General features: G+C 39.2%; 1 protein-coding gene across 8 annotated transcripts; it reads left to right on the forward strand.

Annotated features, from left to right (window-relative positions):
- The first annotated feature begins 1,565 nt into the window (after window positions 1–1,565).
- actn2b (actinin, alpha 2b) lies at window positions 1,566–25,582 on the forward strand. Of its 8 annotated transcripts, none has more exons than XM_056235139.1 (23): window positions 1,566–1,760; window positions 5,035–5,149; window positions 5,444–5,563; window positions 5,743–5,829; window positions 6,477–6,564; window positions 6,739–6,817; window positions 11,273–11,354; window positions 12,395–12,480; window positions 12,858–12,950; window positions 13,033–13,263; window positions 13,961–14,108; window positions 14,234–14,384; window positions 15,614–15,722; window positions 15,825–15,965; window positions 16,458–16,640; window positions 16,739–16,873; window positions 17,139–17,318; window positions 17,826–17,972; window positions 18,174–18,194; window positions 24,371–24,448; window positions 24,721–24,786; window positions 25,051–25,209; window positions 25,321–25,582. In XM_056235139.1, the coding sequence occupies exons 1-23, from the start codon at window positions 1,632–1,634 to the stop codon at window positions 25,477–25,479; spliced, it is 2,787 nt and encodes a 928-aa protein (XP_056091114.1). In that variant the 5' UTR covers window positions 1,566–1,631; the 3' UTR covers window positions 25,480–25,582. The 8 variants fall into 8 exon arrangements, 7 of the variants coding, with proteins under 7 accessions (XP_056091114.1, XP_056091113.1, XP_056091115.1 ...); XM_056235138.1 differs by lacking the exon at window positions 12,395–12,480 and adding an exon at window positions 12,683–12,768; XM_056235140.1 differs by lacking the exons at window positions 6,739–6,817; window positions 12,395–12,480 and adding exons at window positions 7,069–7,144; window positions 12,683–12,768.
- Window positions 25,583–27,144: the final 1,562 nt, after the last annotated feature.

Consider the following 27,144-nt stretch of genomic DNA (forward strand, 5'->3'; position numbering starts at 1 on the left):
CTGGAAACTTTTTACTTTAACTTCACTACATTTGAAAGACAAATATCGTACTTTTTACTCCACTACATTTCTGTCAAGGTCCTTGAGTAGTCAGTCAGGGGAGGATTTTGGTTGCAGGGTTTGCTTTTTGGTTGGAAATGAAAGTCGGGTTGACGTCAGAACCCGACGTCAGATTGGCGTTAGAACCGACTGAAGTTGGTTTCTGATGTCAACCCGTCTGTCCAACGTTGGAGATTAACGTCATTCTGACGTTGGATTCAGACATCAACTTGATTTTTTTATTTTCAACGTTGGGTTTGGATTTCTAAATGCGAATTTTGTCATTGTTTTGGAGCACACTAGCTCATAGATAACAGTAAGGCTAACATATTCATACTAAAAGCCAAAAAACTTTAAATAGGGCACTATTTGAGGGAACAGCCATTTGGGTGTCCGAAACCAATGTGGATGTTATTGAGTGCACTTATTCAATCTCACATTCAATCCCACTACTGGAACTGTGTTCTAGGTGGGCAGGCATAGATTAAGAGGCATAAGGTACTGTAAGTATTACATAAAACAATGCATTGACATTTACTTTTTACTTTGGATACTTAAGTACTTTTAAAAACGAGTACTTCTGTACTTTTACTTAATTAAAAATAGGTCTTTACAACTTTTACTTAACGGGGTAATATTTGTATCTGTACTTTCACTCAAGTAAGGAAGTTGTGTAGCCTACTTTGTCCACCTCTGCCCATAATGATTGGCTTCATCACTCTGTCTCCTCTCCACCAAAAAGCTGGTGTGTGTTGGGCGTTCTGGCGCAGTATGGCTGCCGTCGCATCATCCATGTGGTTGCTGCACATTGGTGGTGGTTGAGGAGAAAAGAGCGCTTTGAGTACCCAGAAAAGCGCTATACATGTAACAAATTATGATACTGACAGCATGGCGAATATATACGTACAGAATGCACTCATAACATACTTTTTTAGTTCAAAATAAGTACTTTCTCTCAAGAGAGTATGCGATTTCGGACGCTGAAATGTGTGAGAGTTGGCAGCCCTGTACCAGTCATTGGAGGCTAGTCCCTATCAGTAGACTGTCTGCTTAAAATCATATATTTGCAGCTACATGTAACATGTCAACTTATTTTACTAACCCGAACCCTAACTCCAACCCTTTAATACCTAGTCTAATATGACTAATGAGAGTTAGTCCACATGTTGCAAAGTTTCTTATGAATGTCTAAATTGAAATAAAGGCCAAGGGTAACCTAATATAGCCTACATAACATAATTCGATCTGTGAATTAAATAGGCCTGTAGTAGCCTAATGTTATGAGTTTAGGTAGCTTTACATTGTTTAACGAAATGGAAACGGTTGTTTGCACGTTAAAATAACGTTTGTGAAGGTTGAGTTTACTGCGGGTGGAGGGACAACGGGTCATGTGACCCATCAGTACTAATTGACAGTCGCTCCTCTCATTGCTGTCACTGCTGCGGCCGCGAGACTGGAAACCAACACGAACGAAAGAGAGAGAGAGAGAGAGAGAGACCCGAGATACTTTCAGATACGAGTCCAGTTACACCAAACACTTACGCTCAGAAGACGAATATCACAAGTTACCCATCAAATAAGAGAACGGTTAAATGATGAATCAGATGGAGCTTTCAGTGCCATATGATAATGGATATGAACCGGAGGACTACATGTTGCAGGAGGATGAATGGGACCGGGATTTACTGCTGGACCCAGCATGGGAAAAACAGCAACGAAAGGTAAGAGAAAGTTTGGTCCCAAAACACCACAGAATAAAAGCATTATTTGCACTTTCCTATTAGCCTATTATTATTATTATTATTATTATTATTATGCTTTACAGATAATTAGTTAAATATCACCAAACTTTTAAACTAATTCTACATTGAAGCTTTCAAACATCAAAACTTTGATGTTTTTAATTTTGAGATTATTATTGTTAATAATTTAATTAATATATTTGATGTATTTATTATTTATCATTTAAAACGGCGAGTTAACAGTTGTCTGCAAAGGAATGCCGTCTCGCTATGGGCTCTGTGGTCTGTTAGTGTCACGGAGGGGTCTGCTCGTCAGGATGGATGCAGCTGGTAGCCTAACAATAGCGGCCCTGTGTGTCTGTTGCTGATACTATTGGAATGCGGACTGTCAACAGATGCTTCCAACACAGGATGACGTCCTTGGGATTAGAATGGATGCAGGGGCTAATTTTAACTCCACGACCAAAAGGCATTAGGCTATAGTAGCCTAATCCGGTGTCCTTGGAGGGGAATTCTTTTGTATAGGCCTATATAAACAGCACCTTTTCCAATTTGTAGTCTATAAAAGTGTTTTTCAGATAGCCTATGTTCTGAGTTGACATGGACAGATAGGCTTCTTTTTGACAGGTATAGGCCTAATAGATTTCATATAATTTTTTAGATTTGGCCTTACATATGAGATTATTTTGACAGTATTGATGGTCAGGGTTGTAAACACATGGATATTCCTTATGTGGGGTTTAGTTTTTTAGGGTCTCTGTCTGTGTCGTGATAAACCCTCTGCTTTATCTGACCAATCCAGTTTTAATCCTTTTACTAGATCCACATGTGGACTTGCCTATGAATTATTCATTCATTCTCTTGATGTAAAGAAAAAAAAATGTACGTTGATTGTCATGGCTGAACACTTTCTGAATAAATTTGTAATGTTCTTTATTTTGAAGTTCCAAACATGTCTGGTGATTGAAAAATGATTAAATTCAACAAAATGTCAGACACACCCAGATATACAGTATTTACGACAATTTTAGTGTATAGCAAAAATATAACAGTGCCTCAGTGGTCTTTTTTATATATATTATTCACACAATGTAGCCCATTCAGTTAATAAATAGGAAGGAAGTCTCAATCTACATTTAAATCCTCAGTTTAACTTGGCTGGTTTAATAAAATGTGGTTGCTTGTCCAGGCATAGTTGGATGATAATACAATTCATTTAGCCCCTAAATTGAACCTCGTTCACATAGCAGATCCTTTCTTGTCAAATCAACTTAGATATTTATTAATTCTGAAGCTTAAATGTTAGATGGAGACTGACTAATCACTCTTTCTTATTCTTCCAGAGGCATGTTACTGTGGACACACCCTACAGTTTTACAGAATGAGTGAAATTCTTTCCTCTCCGATTAGATGAAGCAGCAATGCGATAAACAAATGTGTTATATGCAACGCATTCTCACTCGTATCTCTCATCTCAGTGTGAGCTACTTCATCAGGTCCCTTATCAGAAATGGACTCTGTAGAAAGCTAAATTTACACTATTACCTCGCAGGAATGCACTCTGGAGTCCAGTAAAGCTTTCATTGGCCCGGCAATGACTGTGGCAGGTCCGAGCATGCTTTCAGGGATTAAAAATACGCCTTTTGATTCCAAAAAATGGCCAAAGGGTAGCAGTTGATTTGGGAGTGGGCAGCAGTTCAGCCACATATTGTTCTATAACATTTTTTTTTTTGCATAATAGCATTGAGTGTCACAACATTTCTCATTTAGATTTGGATATGCCCATAATTCGAATGCAGTATGCAGGATCAAAAATGAACTTTTTGTTAATTTGAAATGAGAAAAAGTGTATTTATATTTATATAAATTTATATAAATTTATATTCCGTATGACAGTGCGGGATTATTATAGCTACATATATTTGGCAAGCATCACAGCTCATTGTGTAACATGAGATTAACCAGACTGGTCCAGACTCCATCTCTTTATGAAACTACACCTGTCACAAATATGTAAAGACACATTTTAAAAGTGTTCCTAGTATTTTTGTCTTTTATTTCCCTATTTTAACACTCATTTGGCGCTTGATGAGTGTTCATTTTGGACCCTGGCAGAATAGGGTTGAGTATAGTTATAATGTGCATCTTTATCTGTGGCTCTACACATATAGGCCTGGTTTCACAGACAGGGCTCAGATTAAGCCAGGATTAGGCCTTAGTTCAATTAGGACATTTAAGTAGCTTTTATAGACATGACAAGTAGCTTTTATAGACATGACATATCTTAGAAAAAAAAACATTACTAGTGTGCATCTTGAGACAAAACAATGGCACAGACATATTTTAAGATATATCAGTGCAAGTGGCTTTCAGTTAAAACAGCTCAAACATGCATTTTAGTCTGGGGCAAGGTTTAAGCCTTGTCTGTGAAACCGGGGTATAGTAGTAAAAGACCTGAAGCCGATATTAAATTATATACCTTATAGTAAATGATACTTATAAGGGTCTTTTGGTCCCAAAATATTCCAAAAGCATTAACCTGAGTAGACAAAGTGTTATTCACTCTGGAATTGAGGTGCTGATGTGATGTCCTGAATTATAAGCGTCCGAAACCTTTAAAAGTGGTTCTGGAAAGCATGATACAGAGGATGATAGCAGCTGGCAGTTTTTAGCTATGTAGCTTATTGTACATGTAGTTAAGTGCTGGTTATTTCTGGAGGATGAACTCATCAGTACAACTCAAGTGTAGATACAGTGCAAGTGTGTGTTGGGGAATTTTATAATGCCAATGTTGTTCTGTTATCTCGTTGATTGGTCTGAACACTTCATGTTCATAATTAATGTCTTAATTAAATTGATTAAAGATTTTTGATTAAATAACGGAATAACAGAATCTCTGCTATTGACAGTCACATTTTGTAGTCCTTTGTAGTCACCCATGCGGTGAGGTTTTGACCTGAAAGTGGTGTCAAAGGCTTTCACTGTATCACAACAAACCTGGTAAGACTTAACAGTCTTATGATCAAATCTGGTTTACTGACACACATTTGGCTTAGTGACACTATTCACAGTGTGGTTTTGTGCAAGGATTCTGTTAAAGGTAGCATTTAAATGCATAAATGTTGAGTGTAGAATACATATGCTATGCCAAAAATTGAGAGAATGTGTGTGCGAGTCTGGATGTTTGTCTGGTAAGAGTTTCTTTGTGAATTTGGAGAATTGTATGTTAAATTACATTGTACTTGTTTCCTAGACGTTCACGGCCTGGTGCAACTCTCACCTGAGAAAAGCTGGGACACAGATTGAGAACATAGAGGAAGACTTCAGGAATGGCCTCAAACTAATGCTGCTTCTTGAAGTCATCTCAGGTAAATTTAATTTAATTCAAGGTCATTTTTATAGCGTTTTTACATATTGTTTCAAAGCAGCTTCACAGAAAATGCTATCAATCAGAGATGGGTGTATCAAAGTAATGAAATTGGTTAAGCAGACAGACACAATGAACATGTTAGACAATGATTCAGCATGTGACTGTAATGATTACAATATAATATTTGACAGTTTTGTATATATATCGAACTAAAGTAAATATGCTGAACCAAATATTGATATCCACTATATATATATATATAAATGTTTTATACCAAGCTGTATTTTGTCAGGTGAGAGGTTACCCAAGCCTGACAGAGGGAAGATGCGTTTTCACAAGATAGCCAATGTTAACAAAGCCCTTGAATTCATCACCAGTAAAGGTGTGAAACTGGTCTCCATTGGAGCAGAAGGTATGCTTTATTTTTTAACTTGATTGCTGATATTTTTGTAATACATTTATTAGGAGATGCGGGTTATTAATAACGTCAAATACATATGTCCTATATATTGTATACAAAATTGTATGTAATTTTAACTTACTCAGCCCTTTATATATTTAAGCAGTGATTTTTCTGTCACATTTTTGCAGAAATTGTGGATGGGAATGTGAAAATGACTCTTGGTATGATTTGGACTATCATCCTTCGCTTCGCCATTCAGGATATATCTGTTGAAGGTAAAGAAAATAAATCACAATCATGAAATGACACAAATCTGCACAAACAACAGCGGTAATACTTGGGGATGGGAAACACATATTCACTATTAACTATGACGTTTGCCTCAAACTCCTAATTTACAGCTTATTAATAGTTAGCAAAGTAGTTAAGTTTAGGTATTGGGTAGGATTAAGGGATGTAGAATAATGGTCATGCAGAATAAGGCATTAATATGTACTTTATAAGTACTAATAAACAGCCAATATCCTAGTAATATGCATGCTAATAAGCAACTAGTTAATAGTGAGAATTGTACCCTAAAATAAAGTGTTACCACAACAGCAAAACATTATTATTATTATATGTGGCACATTTCACAAACTCAAGAATGTTTAAATCAGTTTATGTCAAAGCAGAGTATAGAAGAACTCTTTGGTCAAAGAATAATCATTTGATTTATTACAAAGGTGCATACTGAAGATTGCAATTCCACGTCTTTTAAAAATCTGTAAATTCCTAATTAACAATTTATGGAAAACATTGTATTAAAAAAGCATTTTTGTGCTATAGTGAATTTAATAACTGTATTCAGTTTAAAAATGTAATTACAAAACAGATGTTAGTCATATGTTTATGATATAATGATTCCCTAATAATCTTTCAGAAACCTCGGCCAAAGAAGGACTTCTACTTTGGTGTCAGAGGAAGACTGCCCCCTACAGGAATGTCAATGTTCAAAACTTTCATGTCAGGTGAGGCTCTTTTTTGGGGGCAAAAATGTTGTTAGGCCATATCAATGTTTTGTATCTTAATATGAGTATCTGATTTGTTCCATTAGATGAAAAAACAAACACTATTATGTTCAGTTATATGGTTTCAGTTTTTATGTTAATTCCAACTTGACCCTGATTCTCTCTCTGGTGAAGCTGGAAGGATGGATTGGCGCTGTGCGCTCTCATCCACAGGCACAGGCCTGATCTCATTGACTACGCCAAGCTCAACAAGGTCTCAAGTGTGTCCCCAGATTAACATTTGACCCTCTGGGACATTTAGTCTAACAGTCCAATCACAGTAGTAAAATAGCATGTCTGCCACAATATCCTGATGTTCCAATGATATTACTGCAAAGATCTGTCTAACATGTTTTTTGGAGGATGAGTGTGCGTGATAACTTTTGTCTGTTCTTAATTCACACCTAATTTATAGCATGCATGATCAGAAATCCACTGTTTCTTTTGCTTTTGTGGCTTCAATAGCTGGAAAGATGGACTGGCCTTCTGTGCCCTTATTCACAGGCACAGATCCGAACTGATTGACTTTCAGAACTTGAAGGTATCATACGTGGTTTATAGTATTGTTGGATGTGGTTTTCTGTAACAATATGAATTTAATAGATTAGACATGCTCAATCCTGCTGGACATCTAAATTCCTGCAGTTTAGTTCTAACCAAGGAGCTGTAATGTACCTGGACAAAGCTGTATGTTAGCATTTCTATTCATTTCAGTGGCAGTTGCTCTCTGGTTGCGTCTAGAAAAGCATTCTATAGAAAGTTGAGAGAAATGTTGATAGCCTAATCTTAAAAAAAAAAGAAAAGGTTTCTCCTAGTATCTTAATTGTCCATTTGTGTGTGCTATACTGGCTTTTTGTGCTTGTTAGATTTGTTAGCTTAGCTACATGCTAACTCTATTAGAATCTGTGATAGTTTAGCACTTCACATACAGAGTGCCATCTGTGTACTTTGTGTGATTCTTTAAAAGTTGCTGTCTATCTAGAATGTTTTTCTATTACCTTCCGATGGTTATAATGATTTGGACAGTTTTTGATTAGCTGGTTCAGGTGTGTTTTTTGGTTGAAGTTAAACTGCAAAAATGTTGTAGGAGCAGGAGTGAGATTCTGAGATTGAAACATGGAGATGTTTTGTTGGTCCGTGGATCATCCGATCATTTGATTTCCAATTTGAAATGAAATACCAGTAAGCAGAAATGAGAAAACGGCACCTTTATTTATTTTTTATTTTTTTTCCAAAAAAAAAAAAAATTCGGCTTGAGTTTTTTAGTTCACAGGCAAAAAACGACTAAATGACTTCAAAATTCGTTTTCCACATGTAAACTGTTTCCTGGACATGTTGTCCAGGTACATTACAGCTCCTTGGTTAGAACTAAACTGCAGGAATTTAGGCGGTCATGAGACGCCCCCTTCCGCTGATTGGTCAAGTAAATCTGAGCATGTGACGTCATCAGTCGTCGCTCAGGTCTGTTCAACAAAATAATAGTCCTCAACGGTAATCTACCCATTAAGGATGTAATTTGTCTTTTTGAAAACCCAAACAAATCTTTAGAATCTACTGGTAACTTCCTTATCCTTGTGGCAAACTTTTACTTTCACAAACAAAGGTTTCTTAAGAAAATTCCTACCTTTAAAGATTTCTTATGTGAAGTAAAATATTTAAAGGGGTCATATAATGCCATTTTTGTACAAGCTAGTATGATTCTTTAGGGTCTAAATTAAAAGTTTGTAATATACTTTCATTACAAATTCTCATTAGTATTGTAAGAAAACACTTATTTTACCTGGTCAAAAACAGCTCTGTTTTCGGCACGCCGTTTCAGTGCATATGCCTTTAAATGATAATGAGCTTTGCTCACCCCGCCCCTCTGTTCTGTGCGTACACCATTTGTAACACAATAACCATAACGCGTTCATCATACATAGAAAACATGCCGTAATGTACACTAAGTGTAAACCTTAGACGCATTCATTGTGAAGCGTGCAGCTAGCGATTTGCAAAGATTAATATAAATATTAATATAAAGTTTAATAAAACGTTACACTCACTTCAGTTGTTCTAGAGGTTCAGCAGGAACACGAATATCTGGTACCGATCCTTTTTTCATGAGCAGCTTCTTAGCAAAACCAGCTTTATACTGACCCTCGTTTATAAAGCAGTCTGGTGAGAAATGATTCGCGCAAACATGAGAGCATTGACGTTGCTCGTGGGGAATATTCCCTTTGAAAACAAACTCAGCCACTGCGTCTTCAGCGGTTCGGATTTAGGAACATTAAAATGACTGCTGTGTTCGTTATTACACCCAAGAACAGAACACCACAATCACTTAGACGCCATTCTGCTTATAGACAGTGCTCCAGCATATCAACAATGACCGCGCCGGTCCGCGCGGACTATGATTGACAGCTCCCTCACGAGCGAGGGCAGGTCTGTCTTGAAACGTTGCTGTCAATCAACAATCGTGGGAGGGGCTTCCGAGCGTGTGACGTCACAAGGTCGAACGGCTTGATTTGAGACAGGGGAAAACATATAAGGAGATTAAAACAAAAACACTGGATGGATTTTTATAATTTTATGATGGTTGTGTACAGGCACTGCCAACACACATTTCAGTACAATCAACTTGTAAAAGTGCATGTACCATTATATGACCCCTTTAAGAATACTAATTTACACTAAGAATAATTGATAATAGAAAATATACTTCTTTTTTGAAGAAAAAATCAAGCCAAATTTTTTTTATAATTTTTTGAAAAAACGAATAAAGGTGCCGTTTTCTCATTTCTGCTTATTTCATTTCAAATTGGAAATCAAATGATCGGATGATACACTGACCTTTGTTGATAGTAAGAGCAAATTTGTGTAGTTATTTTTATTTTTTATTTTTTTACTACTTTAATTAGCAAGTAGCTTGTGTTAGCTTAGTTTACTTAGACATAACATACTGTTCAAAAGTTTGGGGTCTGTAAGATTGATGTTTTTGAAAGAAGTTTCATCAAGGCTGCATTTGTTAGATCAAAAACAGTAATACTGTGAAATATTATTAACATTTTAAATAACTGTTTAAACTGTTAAACTGTCAATATATTTTAAAATGTAATGTATTCCTGTGATGGCAAAGCTGAACTTTCAGCTGCTATTACTCTAATATTCAGAGTCACATCCTTCAGAAATCATTCTAATATGCTGACTTGGTGCTCAAGAAATATTTCTTCTTATTATTGATGATGAAAACAGTTGTGCTGCTTAATATTTAGTAGAAACCGTGATACATTTTTTCCCTAAGTTTCTTTGATTCACCCTTGCTGAATAAGATAATTCATTTCTTTAAAAAAAATCTTACTGAGCTCAAACTTTTGAATGGTAGTGTGCACACAACTCTTCAGTTGTTTGGTACTCAAGAGGCAATTGGATAAAGCCATTCCATAACTTTTTTTCTCAGAGGCCTATTTGGATTTACAATAATCCTGACCCAGAATAGAACTTGGGAAAGTAATCCACATACCACTAGCATGCATGTTAGTACAGTAAGGCTAGGTTTGATTTCTTCACTATCAGCTTAGAACAGGGTGAAAGCAGGATATGGGACATTTTGTCAAACATTTTCTAAGTCTGTGAATGAGTGGATGTGTACTATGGTTTTAATTAGTTGGATTGGACCACTGAAGATTAAGGATTTATTTAGCTGGTCAGGGCCAGTCAGTTCAACAGTGAGTGACTAAAAGTCCCCTCACACACACAGACATGCCTATCCCTTTCAGCTGTCACTGACGGCTCCAGGTGAGCTTGAATGGGGTAATCCAGTGTTTAGCATGGACCCCATGGTCCCAGTTTGGACACAAGCATCAGGAGAGTCCAGGACTCTCTGGATCCCCTGCAGCTGCTGATGTCCATGCAATGCAGCTTTTTATTGACACAGAGAACAAAAGCTTGATCTCCAGACCCCTAGTGCAGGACAGCATTGCATTGCTCAGAAATTCTGACCCTTTCCTTTTGCACATATATTGATGCGTTTGTTTTTGAAAGAAGTTTCATATGTTCACCAATGCTGCATTTATTTGATAATAAATACAGTAAAAACAGCAATATTGTGAAATATTGTTACCATTTTAAATGGTATTGTTTTCTATTTCAATATTTTGTATTATGTAATAAATTCTTGCGATGGCAAAGCTGAATTTTAAGCAGCCATTACTCTGATCGTTAGTGCCACATGATCCTTCAGAAATCAGATTCTTTAATGAATAGAAAGTTCAAAAGAACAGCATTTATTTGAAATGTGAGTCTTTTGTAACATAAATGTTTTTAGTGTCACTTTTGATCAATTAAATGCATCCTTGCTAAATACAAGTATGAATTTTTCTTACTGACTCCAAATCTTTGAATTATAGTGTAGCTATTGTAATTTAAAGACATTTGTATATTTAAAAGTAAACCAGTATATTGTCTATTTTTTGCTTAATTCCTTTTCAGATACATTTGAACTAATTTATCATTTGAAATATTTTGAATGTTTTCCCTCTCCTCTGGTGGCACTTGAATACTGACCCTCACATTTGCATGCAAAAGGATTTTGATTTATGTTGACTTGATTTAGTTTTTAAGTGATGTCTTATTTCTTATGTTTTTTGGTCAAGAATTATGCCCTTTCTCTCCTTTTGTCTTTCTGTAGGATGATCCACTTGGTAATCTGAATCTGGCATTTGACATTGCTGAAAAACATCTGGACATCCCCAAAATGCTGGATGCAGAGGGTAAACGAATTTTCATCAGTACTCCATATTAGAGCTGCACGATTAATCGTTAAAAGATCGCGATGTCGATTCAAACACCCACGTGATCACATTCCTAATTGACAACGACTCGACTGTGTTTATTAAACCTTTGACAAAATCACACTGGAACATTCAGATCTGCATCGGCGCTGTCGCTGACACAGAGAGAGTAATTGTCATGAATAGGTATGAAACAGTTTTACAAACAGTCTTTTCAACCACACAGTTTCACTATTTCTGTGTAAGAAATATTCATATTAATCACAGAAGTACTGGGATACAAGTTTATTGTTTGGCAAAAACACTGATTTCTACAGAAGCGATCAAAATAGAGCAAATCACTTTTGAAAGTAACTTGAGCTTCAAAGGACAATTGTATCGATTACATCGTTACGCCACCTGTGCGCGACAAGTGATACATTGAATCATTCATTAAAGATATTTGTTCCAAAATTTGTTCTGACTCATCCCGTAATATGAAGTATTTATTTAATCAGTGAGTCATTGAATCATTCATTCAAACTTTTTTAAAAATAATTAATTCAGACATTAAACATTTTAAATAGACTGCAGCAAATAACATTTTGTCAGAACCTCTAGTAAATTACGTTATTTTGTTTAGTTGTCTGTTCAGAATCGTGCTAGAATCGTGATCTCTGTTTGAAGCAACAACAAACAAAAAAAAATCGTGATTCTCAATGTATCCACAATCGTGCAGCTCTACTCCATACCATTCCAGCTCAATGTAGAGCTTTCAGCCTGTGAACATTAAAAATATCTTTCACAAGAATGTTATGCTGTCAAAAAATTGTGACATAAGACATTTGACACTACCTAAATACTATGAAAATATATGGCATCTATTCTGAATAAGGTCTATTCGTCACAGTTGACTGGCAAGGAAAAACTAAAAACAATTTTGGTAGGAAACCTTGGGTGCAAATTCTAAATAAGCAACAAGCAACAATTTGCCTACTTGTAACTTTAAAATATTACAAAATTTGGCTTTTGCTCTACAGTCCTAGTTAGCAGTGACAGGCCAGATGAGAGGACAGTCATGACGTATATCTCCAGTTACTATCACACGTTTGCAGAGGCTCAGAAGGTACATCTGATCCCTGAGCTTATTCTAGAAATATTAGTTACGCCTGAGTGTATGGTCCCTTTAGTCCATATAGGCCTATCCTCATTTTTAGCAGATAAACACGACTTGTGTTTCCTTGTAGTATTTAAATTTTCCTCTGTCGCACACTATTGCCACCATCACTTCATGTAGTTGTTCCTTAGCTCCTCTCCTCTCCCTGCAGACATCCTGAGCACCCCTAAGCCTGATGAGAGAGCTATTATGACATATGTGTCCTGCTTCTACCATGCGTTTGCTGGAGCTGAACAGGTATTGAGTTTTGTGTGTGCTAGAATGAGAGAATCAGCTTTCTTTTCATCCATCTCGCCCTCCGTTCTTACTGTGCTTCTCTCCCTCAGGCTGAAACTGCTGCTAACAGGATCTGTAAGATCCTAGGAGTGAATCAGGAAAATGAGAAGTTGATGGAGGACTATGAAAGACTGGCTAGTGAGGTTAGGAGACATATCTGATACACTCCACACTGCCCACAGACACACATTTCTCTCCTCTCCTCAATATTCCTCTACTCTCCAGCTGTTGGAGTGGATCAGACGAACTATTCCCTGGCTGGAGAATCGTGTGGCGGAGAAGACCATGGTAGAGATGCAGCGGAAGCTGGAAGATTTCCGAGATTACCGCAGGATGCACAAACCTCCCAAAGTGCAGGAGAAGTGTCAGCTAGAGATCAGCTTCAACACCCTGCAGACTAAACTTCGCATCAGCAACCGGCCTGCATTTATGCCCTCTGAGGGCAAGATGGTGTCGGTGAGAATTTGACCACACACACACACACGCGCAGGTTTTTATGCTCATATCTTTATGTTTTATGTGTTTTATGGTGATTTTCCATAGAAATAATGATTTTTATACTGTACAAACTTTACATTCTATCCCCTAATCCTAATCCTACCCTTAAACCTAACCCTTACATAAAACATGTTGCATTTTTACATTAGAAAAAACTATTTAGTATGGTTTATAAGCTCTTTTCCTCATTGGGACTGAAATTTTGTCCCCACGTCACAAATATCAGGTTTAACTATCCTTGTGGGGACACTTGGTCTCCGCAGCTTAGCAAATACCTGGACCACACACACACACACACACACACACACGCGTTTACTAGCTTTTAATATTTATTTATTTGAATATGTATTTATTTATTTATTTTTTATATTAATTCATTTATTTTCTTTCTCTTTTTCAATTGTAATATGTATTTTATATTTATTTTATGTTCATGCCTGTTATATATTTTTGTATATTTTAACATTTATTTATTTATTTCAATATTTATTACTTTAATTATTTATTATTTTATGTTTATGTTTATGTTTGTTATTTTTCACTGTATTATATATATATATATATTTAAATCTAAGTGGCTAGCTTTGGGGGGCATTTTTTTCAAGCAAATAATACAAGCACATACACATATAAAACTGGGTATTTTTCTATGTAGGACATAGCGAGTGCGTGGCAGGGACTGGAACAGGCAGAGAAGGGCTATGAGGAATGGTTGCTTACTGAGATCAGGAGACTGGAAAGATTGGACCATCTAGCAGAGAAATTCAGACAGAAAGCTACAAACCATGAGACTTGGGCTTCCGGTGAGTCCTAGACATGAAGTGCTGTCATCAATGGAATATCATCATTCTGTACTGTAAACCACTTTGGATAAAAAAAGTGTCCACTAAATGATGCTTGCATATGTTTTATGTGCGTTTTGCAATAGGTAAGGAGGAGATATTGAGCCGGAAGGACTACGAGTCAGCATCTTTAATGGAAGTTCGAGCTTTGCTGCGGAAACATGAGGCATTCGAGAGTGACCTTTCCGCCCACCAAGACAGAGTCGAGCAGATCGCTGCTATTGCTCAGGAACTCAAGTATGACTTTTTATTCTTTTATCCTCTTCAAAAAATACTTGATTTATTTTTTTATTTTTTTTGCTGAACTGTTCATTTTAGTGAATACTTTAATCTGTACACTACCATTCATAGCTTTGGGGTCAGTATTATTTTTAAGAAATTAATACTTTGATTCAGCAAGGCTGTATTAAATTGATCAAAAGGAACAGACTTTTACATTAAAGATTATTTTATATAAATGTTACTCTTTTGAACTTTCTATTTATCAAAGAATCGTAGGGGGATTATGCTTTTCACAAAAGTGGCACAACTATTTTAAATATTGATAATAAAAAGAAATGTTTCTTGAGCACCAAATCAACGTATTAGACTGATTTCTGAAGGATCATGTGACACTGAAGACTGGAGTAAAGATGCTGAAAATTCAGCTTTGCATCACAGGAATAAAGTACATTTGAAACATATTTGAAAATAGAATAAAATAGACAATTTTAAATTGTTATTAAATAGCACAATATTACTGTTTTTACTGTATTTTTTATTACATAAATGCAGCCTTGCTGAGCATAATAGACCAATCTTACCGACCTCAAACTTTTGAAAGGTAGTGTACAAGTACTTTATACCTGATAACTAACCTGTCACATTCATTTTCTCGTCACTTTACAGTGTCTGGAAAGCTTCATGTCTCTCACACTGCTTATCCATAGCTAGACACACATATAGACGCACTACGCTTTCAGCATACTTTGATGTCTGAATCACCGGCTTTCTATTTTAGCATTCATTATCTCCCTGCAGGCCTGGTTAAAATATGAGTGTGTGCATGTATTTAGTAAGTGACTGACAGCATCTGACCTTTATGCTGTCTCAGTTAGTACAGGGTGATATTACTGATAAACTATGGAGCATACTTATAATGATTAGCATACCAACATTCATTTGGACACAAAAAGCAAACAGAAACTGTTTGAAATATTATTAGCCAATCACAACACCAGTCTTAGAGGTTCAGTACCAAAAACAGCTAGAATTAGAGAGAGGGTGGAATGGTCATAAGAAGTGCAAGAAACCTTTACTAACAAGCGGACTACAGGGAAAGAAAATATAACTAAAGTGTAGAATATTCCACATCAATCCATAAGTTAGTGAGTACTACATCTGTTAACCACTAGTGGGGGACAGACCGAATAGCAAATGCAATATTATGGCCTAAAGTTTCTCTCTCTATCTGTTTTATCTCAAAGTGAGCTGGACTATCATGATGTTGCATCAGTGAATCAAAGGTGTCAAAGTATTTGTGACCTCTGGGACCAACTGGGCACACTCACCCAGAAACGCAGAGAGGCTTTGGAGGTATGCTGTGTGTGTCCCAACCTGTTTTGTACTACAATATTTGAGATCAATCAAGATATTCAAAAAAGCAAAAAGGTTTGAATCTGTGTTTCATTTCTGTAGAGGACAGAGAAACTTTTGGAGACGGTGGAGCAGTTGTTTCTGGAATACGCAAAGAGATCCGCACCCTTTAATAACTGGATGGAAGGAGCCATGGAAGACTTACAGGATATGTTCATAGTGCACACCATTGACGAGGTCCAGGTACACAAACGTTTTGAAAGAAGTCACTTATGCTCACCAAGACTACATTTACTTCTACAAAATACAGTAAAAATGGTAATATTGTGGAATTTAATTACAAATATAATAACTGTTTTATACTTTAATCTCTTTTAAATTTTCAAAATTTGTCTTCGGTGTCACATGATCCTTCAGAAATCATTCTAATATGCTGATTTGGTGCTCAGGAAACATTTTTATATCATATTAATATCAATGTTGAAAACAGTTGTGTTGCTTAATATTTTTGCGGTAACCTTGATACATTGTTTTTGCAGGATTCTTTGATGAATAATAAAGTTCAAAAGCATTTATTTTGAAATATATATATTTTTGTAACAATGTGAAACTTGGTAAATTGAACGCATCCTTAACGGATAAAAGTATTAATTCCTTTCACAAAAATCGTACTTACCCCAAACTTTTATAAAACAAACAAACAAATAAAAATCCATTGTAATCCATTGTGTGTAGACTCTGATAGCTGCCCACGAGCAGTTTAAGGCCACACTTCCTGAAGCGGATGCAGAGAGGCAGGCGATCCTTGGCATTCAGCAGGAAGTCCTGAAGATCTCCCAGAGTTATGGCATCCATGGAGATCTTACCAACCCCTACAGAACCATAACTACAGAAGAGATTGCCATCAAGTGGGACAAGGTTAAACACACACACCCCTTAGACCTGGGTTCTGTTCCATTCTAATCACATTTCTGTAATCTTCACACCATAATCATGATGTGCGTTTGTGCATTAAGGTGAAGAAGCTGGTTCCCCAGCGTGACAGTGCACTGCAGGAGGAGTTAGCGAGACAGCATGGTAACGAAAGGCTCAGGCGCCAGTTTGCTGCCCAAGCCAACCTTATTGGACCATGGATACAGACCAGGATGGAGGTGTGTGGCTTAGCTAATACTTGTGCCAATGTCCACAAATAAGACATTCTATTTGATATCTATCTATCTATCTATCTATCTATCTATCTATCTATCTATCTATCTATCTATCTATCTATCTATCTATCTATCTATCTATCTATCTATCTATCTATCTATCTATCTATCTATCTATCTATCTATCTATCTATCTATCTATCTATCTATCTATCTATCTATCTATCTAACTATCTATCTAACTATCTATCGTTCGTCTGTCTGACAGGAAATTGGTCGTTGTTCTATGGCAATGGAGGGGACTCTGGAGGATCAGATGACCCAGCTGAAGCAGTATGAGCATGTGATTGTCAGCTACAAACAAAACATAGATAGATTGGAGGGAGACCACCAACTTATCCAGGAGTCACTTATCTTTGACAACAAACATACAAACTACACTATGGAGGTACTCATACACACATCTATTACACATTCTTGTTCACAATCATAAACATATTTTTAAACCTATAGTATTGAACACTACCTTTAAACTTTTAGGGTCAGTAAGATTTTTTTTTTCCAAAAGAAATGAATACTTTTTATTCAGCAAGGACACATTAAATTGATCAAAAATTAACAGTAGAGCTATAAAGGATTTCTATTTCAAGTAAATGCTGTTCCTCTATTCATCAAAGAATTCTGATAAAATGTATCCTGGTTTCCACAATTTTTATTTTTTACATATTAAGCTCCAGCATATTAGAATGATTTCAAAATAATCATGTGACACTGAAGACTAGAGTAATGGCTTCTGAAAATGTCTTGATGAGCATAAGAGACTTTACTTTAAAAGATCTTACCAACCACACATTTTTGAATGTATTGTATACAATAATGATCTATATCTGACACATCACATTTGATTTGTCACTTGATCCTGGTTTTTACAGCAGTATTTCTCTTTCCTCTGCAGCATATTCGTGTCGGCTGGGAACTCCTTTTAACCACGATCGCTCGCACTATTAATGAAATCGAGACTCAAATTCTGACACGTGATGCAAAAGGCATCAGCCAGGAGCAGATGAATGAATTCCGATCCTCTTTCAACCACTTTGATCGGGTGCTGTATTCGGCCTTTACGTACACTAGACACGTGTCTTGTTGAATAGATGCTATACTAATAGTTATTAAACCATCCTAACTAAACTAAACACTTCACCTCTTAAGACTGAGCATTATACAAACATCTGTAAATCTCTCTTATTTTAACTGAGACACAATAATTTTATATTTGCTTTATTTTACACATTCACTTTTTCAGAGGCTTCACAAGGCAAGAGTGGTAATTATCTTTCCATTCACTTTAGCTTGTTCCATAACTGGAACAAATTTAGTCTGAAATGGGAGATCATTTGCAGTATGGAAGTAGAATAGGAATAGGAAGTAAATGGAAGTAAAATAATGACAAATGTTTTTGAAACAAAATATACATTGCATTAACCCTGCTTGCATTTTAATGCATTGTATTTTTCCATTTCTGTAAATCCGTTTTTTATGAATGAATGACTCTCACCCGTTGCTTTATAGTTCCCTTTCGAGGGAACTCGCGATGCATCATCGACGCTTTGGGAACGCCCCCAGCGTGAATGCGTCTGAGCATCAATGTCAACTAGTCCAATGGAAAGAATGAGCATCACGGGCGGGTGACGTCATGACCAGGAAGGCATAAGAGCACATCCGGTGAAACGCGGCATTAGCTTCTGTGTCTCAGCAAGCGATCTGTGTCATTTTGTCTCTGTCTATTTACTGTTGTCTGTTGCGGAAAAGCTATGGAAACGAAACAAGTGTACAAACAGTGTGCTTCTCCCTGCCCGCGTTATTTAACGGGTGGGGACACACACAAGCTTTGTGTCATTTGTTTGGGAGTGGAGCATGCGGTCTCAGCCTTCGAGGGGGCTGAGTGCCAACACTGTGAAATGCTACCGCTTCGCATGCTCCGCTCTCGCCTGTCACTCTTTGATAAAGAGAGTGGGCAGGCTCGCGATCCGCAGGGACCAGGACCCGCGTCTGCCGAGGCAGCGCGGAGAATGCATTCCTGGGGATCGCAAAAGGATCTTTCGGAGGGGTTGGAGACGGGTCCGAGGGCTCTTTCTCCTTCCTTACCCGAAAGATCCAGCGCTCCCCCCCCGGTATCGGAAGCACGCTCTGCGGTTTCTTCCGCCCGGGGAGAGAGCCCTCCATTACTTCATTGCTCTTCCTCCGAGGAGGTCGATGCTATGAGTTTGGAGAGTGAAAGCACACACATGGGGGAAAGAGATTCACAATTTATTTCCCCAGCATATGATGAGCTGGTGGATGTTATGTCGCGGGCTGTAGATAAATTAAAGATTGAATGGCCATCTGATAATAGGGGCGCTCGTCCTAAAAGTAAATTAGATGAGCGCTTTTTATCTTCTACTGCTTCATCTCCACCACGAGGGCTTCCATTTTTTCCTGATCTTCACAATGAGATTTCTAAATCATGGAATAAACCATACTCGTCACGACTTTTCAGCCCTCAAGTTAACACTTATTCAAGAATTAGAGGGCTGAAAGAGTATGGTTATGAGGCGATGCCCCAGGCGGAACAGAATTTAGCCAGCTATCTTTCCCCCGGTCCCGCATCGTCTCTGAAAGCCTCGGCTTTGCCCACTAGACCGCTCAAAGCCACTTCGGTGTTAGTGGGCAAAGCTTATACGGCAGCAGGTCAAGCTGGAGCATGTCTGCATACTATGGCAGTGCTTCAGGCTTATCAAGCTGACCTGCTGGGGGATCTGGATAATAGTGAGGGAGTCAGTCATGACGATATTCGAGAACTTCGTCGGGCTACCGATCTTTCTCTCAGGGCTACTAAGGAGACCGCCAGAGCAATTGGGCGGTCTATGGCAGCTTTGGTAGCCACTGAGAGACATTTATGGTTAAATCTTTCTGAGATTAAGGAAAAAGATTGTGCTTTTTTGTTAGATGCTCCGCTTGAACCTTCTGGTCTCTTTGGTGACGCAGTCCACGCGGTCGTCAAGAGATTTCAGGAGTCAAAAAAGCAAGCTGACGCTTTCAAAAAGTTTATCCCTCACCGTGTCCAGCCCCCTGGGGCTGCTGGGCGTGAGCAGCCCCAGCCATCAAGCTCATCATATCGTGTGCATCAGAAAGAGAGTGTTGCGTCTCGTGCACCTCCACGTGGAAACTGGAGACAGACGCAACCCTCTCAACCAAAGTCTTCTAAGTCGAAGCCGGATCTGAGGACCGTTCTTCAGGCGAAGAAGACTTCGGCTCAAAAAAAAAAAAGGTCCTGATGTTCATGCATCAGGCCTGTGAGGACAGCCCCGACCGAAATAGAATGGTGTACACCACATTATACGGTGCCCGTTCCATTTCGGGGTCCTCACGAGACCGTTCTGCCAACCCTGCCACCCTCGGTGCTTCAGGGCGCAGCGCTCTCCAGCGAGTCGCTGATGCTATGCTGCGGCACAGCATCGTTTTCGCGCCCTCTGAGGGGGGCTTTAGAGCGGCCAGTTCAGGTAGTTCCTGCCATTATGTTTCAGGCTCCAGAATTAGCTGTCTCGATAACACCAGAGACCAGCCTCGAGAGGCTGGTTCCCTTAGTAAATTTTCTGGCAGCGTGGAAGCTTCTGCCGAATATTTCTTGTTGGGTCCTGCAGATTGTAGAGAAAGGATACAGAATCCAGTTTGGTTCTCGTCCTCCTCGTTACAACGGGGTGCTGCCCACAGTGGTGCATCCCGAGCAGGCCCTGGTAATGGAGCAAGAGGTAAAGGCCCTGTTAGCAAAGGAAGCTATAGAACAGGTGTACTCACCCGACAGAGAGTCGGGTTTTTACAGCCGTTATTTCATTGTTCCAAAAAAGGATGGGGGGTTGCGTCCCATTTTAGATCTTCGTCTGTTAAATCGTTCAGTACAAAAACTCAAGTTCAAGATGCTGACAGTCAAACAGATCGTGACTCAAATCAGATCCGAGGACTGGTTTGTCACGATAGATCTGAAGGACGCTTACTTCCATATCTCCATCCTCCCTCAGCACAGGAAGTTCCTAAGGTTTTCTTTCGGGGGCAAAGAATACCAATATGGGGTTCTTCCTTTCGGTCTAGCTTTATCACCCCGCACGTTCACGAAATGCGTGGATGCAGCTCTAGCCCCTCTCAGGCTTCAGGGCTTACGTATTCTGAACTACATCGACGACTGGCTGATTCTAGTGGAATCAGAGCAGTTGGCGGTTCGGCACCGAGGTGTCGTTCTCGCTCATATGCAGATGTTGGGGTTGAGGCTCAATGCCAAGAAGAGTGTGCTTTCTCCAGTACAGAGAACCACTTTCCTTGGTGTGGTATGGGATTCAGTGACGATGCGGGCCACTCTATCGCCCGTTCGTGTAGCTGCTATCCTGACAGCCACCAAAGAGCTAAAGCTAGGCCAGTCACGCACTGTAAAACAGTTCGAGAGACTGTTGGGTCTTTTGGCGGCAGCGTCCAACGTGATACCTTTTGGCCTGCTGTACATGAGACCTTTACAGTGGTGGCTAAGGACCAGAGGGTTCTCCCCGAGGGGAAACCCACTTCGTATGATCAAGGTCACGCGGCGGTGCCTTCGTGCCTTAATTATATGGAGGAAACAGTATCAGGGTCCGGTATTGGGAGCTCTTTGCCATCGTGTTACTATTTCGACAGATGCTTCCCTCACCGGCTGGGGAGCGGTAATGGAAGGCCGCTCGGTTCAGGGTCTGTGGAAAAGTCATCATCTTTCGTGGCACATCAATTGCCTGGAGATGATGGCTGTCTTCAATGCGTTGAGACAGTTCCTCCCAGACCTGAGGGGCCATCATGTGCTTGTACGAACAGACAACACATCAGTGGTCTCTTATCTGAACCGTCAGGGGGGTCTGCGGTCGCGTCCGCTTTGCAAACTGGCGCACCAGATCCTCCTGTGGTCTCTGGGGAAGGTACTCTCCCTGAGGGCAGTGTATATTCCTGGGGACCAGAATATTGGGGCAGACGTCCTGTCGAGGCAGGAGCTAAGGCCAGGGGACTGGAGACTCCACCCCGAGGCGGTGGAGAAAATTTGGGAGTTTTACGGCCAAGCAGAGGTGGATCTGTTTGCATCTCAGCATACGACGCACTGTCCACTTTGGTTCTCCCTTACTCACCCCCTGGGGCTGGATGCTATGGTGCAGACGTGGCCGAGGCTACGTCTGTACGCATTTCCCCCTGTTGCTCTGCTCCCAGGAGTTCTGGAACGATTCCGCCAGTACGGAATAAGCCTACTGCTTGTAGCACCACGCTGGCCGAGTCGGATCTGGTTTGCGGACCTGATCCATCTCTTAGACGGTCCTCCCTTGGAGATCCCGATCAGGAGAGACCTTCTGTCTCAGGCCGGGGGCACGATATTTCACCCTCGACCAGAGATTTGGAACCTGTGGGTTTGGCCTCTGAGGGGGCCCAACTTATAGAGAGTGGTCTCTCAGCTGAGGCTGCTGAGACCATCCTAAGCTCCAGAGCTCCAGCTACTAGGAAACTTTATGCGCTTAAATGGAGATTTTTTTCTGTATGGTGTCACCGACATCAGTGGGATCCAGTTAACTGTTCTGTGAACACAGTACTCGAGTTCCTGCAGGAGCGCTTTATGTCAGGTCTATGTCCTTCCACGCTCAAGGTTTACGTGGCGGCCATTGCGGCTTACCACGCCCTGGTGGGGGGTACATCGTTGGGTCGAGACCCCCTGATTACACGTTTCCTTCGTGGCACATTGAGGCTGAGGCCTGCAACTCGCACTAAGGTGCCAGCTTGGGATCTTGCTATAGTACTAGAAGGCCTGTCTAGGGCTCCGTTCGAGCCCTTAGATTCGGTTTCAGAGAAATTTCTTACCCTCAAGACTATCTTTCTGCTAGCTATTTCTTCCCTTAAGAGAGTTAAAAGACCTTCAGGCCCTTTCGGTTTCCCCCACCTGCCTTGAGTTTGCACCGGGGATGGTCAAGGCATTCTTATATCCGAAACAGGGATACGTCCCTAAGGTGCCGACCTTGATTCCGAGGCCTATTGTGCTGCAGGCTTTCTGTCCTCCTCCTTTTACATCTGCGGACCAGGAAAGGCTGAACCTCTTGTGTCCAGTGCGAGCACTGGAAACTTATGTTCATCGGACATCTTCAATGAGGAAGTCCGACCAGTTATTTATTTGCTTTGGATCACCTAAGAAGGGTCTTCCTGCTTCTAAACAGACGGTTAGTAAGTGGATAGTCGAGGCTATTTCACTTGCATACGAGTACTCTGACCATCCGTGTCCCTTGGTGGTCAGAGCTCACTCTACGAGGGGTATGGCGGCCTCTAAAGCCTTGTTATTTGGGGTTTCTCTCCAAGACGTTTGTGATGCGGCAGGCTGGTCCTCACCGCTCACATTCGTCAGGTTTTACAGTTTGGACCTGGATGCTGCCCCAGGTTCTCATGTGTTAGTGTTTAGCTACGACAGTCTGCCACTCAGGTACTTGGAATTCTGGCGTTTTGGGTATTCTCGTTCCCAAAGCGTCGATGACGCATCGCGAGTTCCCTCGAAAGGGAACGTCTCAGGTTACGACTGTAACCATAGTTCCCTGAGATAGGGAACGAGACGATGCGTCACCCTGCCATACTTCCTGCATCCCTGTGATCGGCTTGCTTAGACTTTTTGAAGCTAATGCCGCGTTTTACCGGATGTGTTCTTATGCCTTCCTGGTCATGACGTCACCCGCCCGTGACGCTCATTCTTTCCATTGGACTAGTTGACATTGATGCTCAGACGCATTCACGCTGGGGGCGTTCCCAAAGCGTCGATGACGCATCGTCTCGTTCCCTATCTCAGGGAACTATGGTTACAGTCGTAACCTGAGACGTTTTCTTCATCAACAGCCACTTGCACCCCCTGCTGGTGAGATCGACTAACAGCTATGGAATTTATCAATCGGCAATCTACTGATATTCCTGCCGTTCCAAGATGTCAAATGTTAAATTTCTGTCGAATTTGAACCACTGAATTTGTGGAAGCGAAATAAAATCGACCGAAAATTGCCTGTCGAATATTATAGGTTGTATTTTCAAACAGAATTAATATTTTAGAAGTGAAATCTGAAAGGTGGATAAGGATTATTGAATTTTTAATAATGAAAACGTGTGTGAAATGTTTTGAATTGAAATATTCACAGCTTAAATATACCACCATGTTGAATTTGAGCCCATAAAAATGCAAGCCCTAAAAATACAATGCATTAAAAAGCAAGAAGGGGTTAATGCAATGCATATTCTTTCAAGTAACTAGTGCAATTCAACAAGCTTTTTTGTTTCAAAAACATTTCATTATTTTACTTCCATACTATTTGAGCTAAACATTTGTTGTTGTTGAAAAAAGCAATGCCTCTTATACCTTATGATGAAATGTTGTGGCGTTTTATCTTTTTATCAATCACCTTTTACTTTTCTTTATTTCTACTAACTTCCTGCTCTCAGGAAGAGAGGGGTAAACTCAGGCCTGATGAGTTTAAAGCATGTCTGTTTAGTCTTGGGCATTTAGGAAATGACAAACAGGTATTAACCAACATGACCTCTAACTCTTTACCCCAAAATGTAGTTCTTTGCATAGATTTATAAATATGCAGAATATAGTTCTGATGTAGGCCTACCTCTCTTGTGTTTTTTTTTTGTGTCTGTGGTTGTGTGCTGTCTCTTTGTTTGTACATCTGTGTGTCTCTGTGTTAGGTGCTGTCTCTTTCCCTACTATACATTGCTTCATTATTCCTACCATGTCGCTGTGTCACCCATGCACCCTCGACCTCTGCCCTTTAACCTTTCCCATGCAGAAGAAGAATAGGGCGATGGATTCTGATGACTTTAGGGCCTGTCTGATCTCGATGGGTTATGATCTGGTAGGGCCTTAAATAAGGTTCATGCTTACGAACTAATAAAAATGTTCTTAACCAGTATTTTTATCTTGTTTTCCAGTAAAAATGTCTATGAAAATACAGTTATACATTTATATATATACAGTATATATTATATATATAATAGGCCTGATTAGTTTAAAGCATGTCTGATCAGTCTTGGGCATATGGTGTGTGAGTGAATTTCAACAGACTACCATGTTGGGGGAGTTTTTAACTGCTAGAATGATATGTATGCGTGTTTTTCAGGGTGAGGTGGAGTTTGCTCGGATCATGATGCTGGTTGATCCAAACACTTCAGGCGTTGTGTCGTTCCAGTCCTTCATTGACTTCATGACCAGAGAGACAGCAGACACAGACACGGCTGAACAGGTCATCGCTTCCTTCAGGATCCTTGCTGCAGACAAGGTGTGTGTGGATTATATTGTTTACTTAACCTCAAAGTTTGTCAGAACAATCTTTTGTGGCTCACATATTCTTTCCATATGCATTATCTGTTGTTTATTGTGTCTTGTACAGCCGTATATTCTGGCAGATGAGTTAAGGAGGGAACTCCCTCCAGACCAGGCCGAGTACTGCATCAGCAGGATGCCCCCATACTCTGGCCCCGGGGCCCTGCCCAGAGCCCTGGACTACACTGCCTTCTCCACTGCCCTCTACGGAGAGAGTGACCTTTAACTCCATCGACACCTCTGACCTTTACAATCCCATCTCACTTGTTAACCAAGTAAATTGTTTACCCATCAGATCCACAGTCCCATGAAATGAAAACATGCCAAATATACAAAATGAACCCAACTTCAATTTTTAATGTCAGTTGATGTATTTTGCTAGACCGTTGATATGAAATGTTTAATAAGGCAATGCAGTGGAATGCAGTCTTGAAATGAAAAGAAATGACGGAAGCTAAAAGAAAGCGATGGGAGGTTAATGATCCGTGACAAAACCCCACAAAATGTTGGGAATTTTAGAATGTTACTGAATGTTACTCTCCTTAATTTATATGGGCTATTAAAATACAGAGAACATTCACATGCATGTCACTTATATTACAGCAAACACAGTAGGTACACTGAAATCAAATAAGATTAATGTTGCATTTTAGGTTTTATGCATTTTACTCTGATCTTTTTTTGATCTGATCCCCACACACACACATACACAAACACAAATACTGTTTTGTGTGGTAGTGTAAAATCTATTCAGTATGAAATATTTTGCACATTTGAATTATTGAATGAATGAATTAAGAAAGATTCACCCAACCAGCACCATGCTTTCTCAATTATCTCTATATTACATCTATATGCCTGGTTCAAAAAAGCAACATGAATAGTGGCTCAACTCAATTCTTACACAATATAATTATCACTTGAAACTTCAGTGCCTGATTTCATATATGGTATGGTAATAGTTTATATGAAATAAAGAGGAGGTGACCTTGTCATTCTCAGAAGTGAGTCAGATAGATAAGAGCATCGGCTACTGATTTGGTTTTACATACAATTTTTTATATTGCGTATGCTCAAGCATTTTTATCAATTTGGTGATTGCAGAAAGTGTAAAAGTATTAATTTACTATATGGCTTGTCAAATAATGAATAACCAGATTTTAAGATAATATATTGAATTTACAGGAAAAAAGTACAGTATGTGAACCCTTAGGAACAATATCAAACAGTCTGCTTAACACACAAACAATTGTTTTCTGAATCCCTCTGCTTTTTCCTGCAACTATAATTAGGAAAAGTAATCTGGGATGGATTGTCATTTTCAAACTGTTGGGAGATTAAACAGTTTTATTTTATTGCCATAAGCACCAAATTCCTAAAGGTCACACTAGTTCAGTGTACGGTGACAGTGTACTTGATTGATTTGTGGTCAGTTTGTTAACCTGTCAACATCAGTTTTGATTTGAGAATGTTTGGTGTTGAATTATATGATCAAGAAAGCCAAATATGTGTGTTTTACAGTGACATAAATGAAATAAAGCTTACTTATGAAAAGATCAAGTCTCTGCTTTTGTTACTGAATGTTTTGAATAAAGCATAAATATTTAATAAAGGCATACACTACGTAAATATTTATAATATGTTGCATAATTTAGTATGTTTTTGTTTTTACTTATATTTATACAGTTGTGGTCAGAATTAATGGCACCCCTGGTAAATATGATAAAAAATGGCTGTAAAAATTGAATCTGCATTGTTTATCCTTTTGATAAAAAAAATCTAACCTTTCATTGAAGTAAAATAATTGAAAGTTGGGGGAAAATCACATTATGAAATAAATGTTTTTCTCCAAAACACGTTGGCCACAATTATTGGCACCCTTTTATTAAAT

This window comes from Rhinichthys klamathensis, unplaced genomic scaffold, assembly GCF_029890125.1.
Source record: "Rhinichthys klamathensis goyatoka isolate OS25496 unplaced genomic scaffold, OSU_Roscu_1.1 h1tg000412l_1, whole genome shotgun sequence".
Lineage (NCBI taxonomy): Eukaryota > Metazoa > Chordata > Actinopteri > Cypriniformes > Leuciscidae > Rhinichthys > Rhinichthys klamathensis.

Coding starts and splice junctions, on each gene's coding strand:
- actn2b (XM_056235139.1), top strand. CDS start 1,632: ATGATGAATCAGATGGAGCTTTCAGTGCCATATGATAATGGATATGAA. Junction 1,761..5,034: donor GGGAAAAACAGCAACGAAAG/GTAAGAGAAAGT, acceptor CTTGTTTCCTAG/ACGTTCACGGCCTGGTGCAA. Junction 16,641..16,738: donor TTGCCATCAAGTGGGACAAG/GTTAAACACACA, acceptor TTGTGCATTAAG/GTGAAGAAGCTGGTTCCCCA.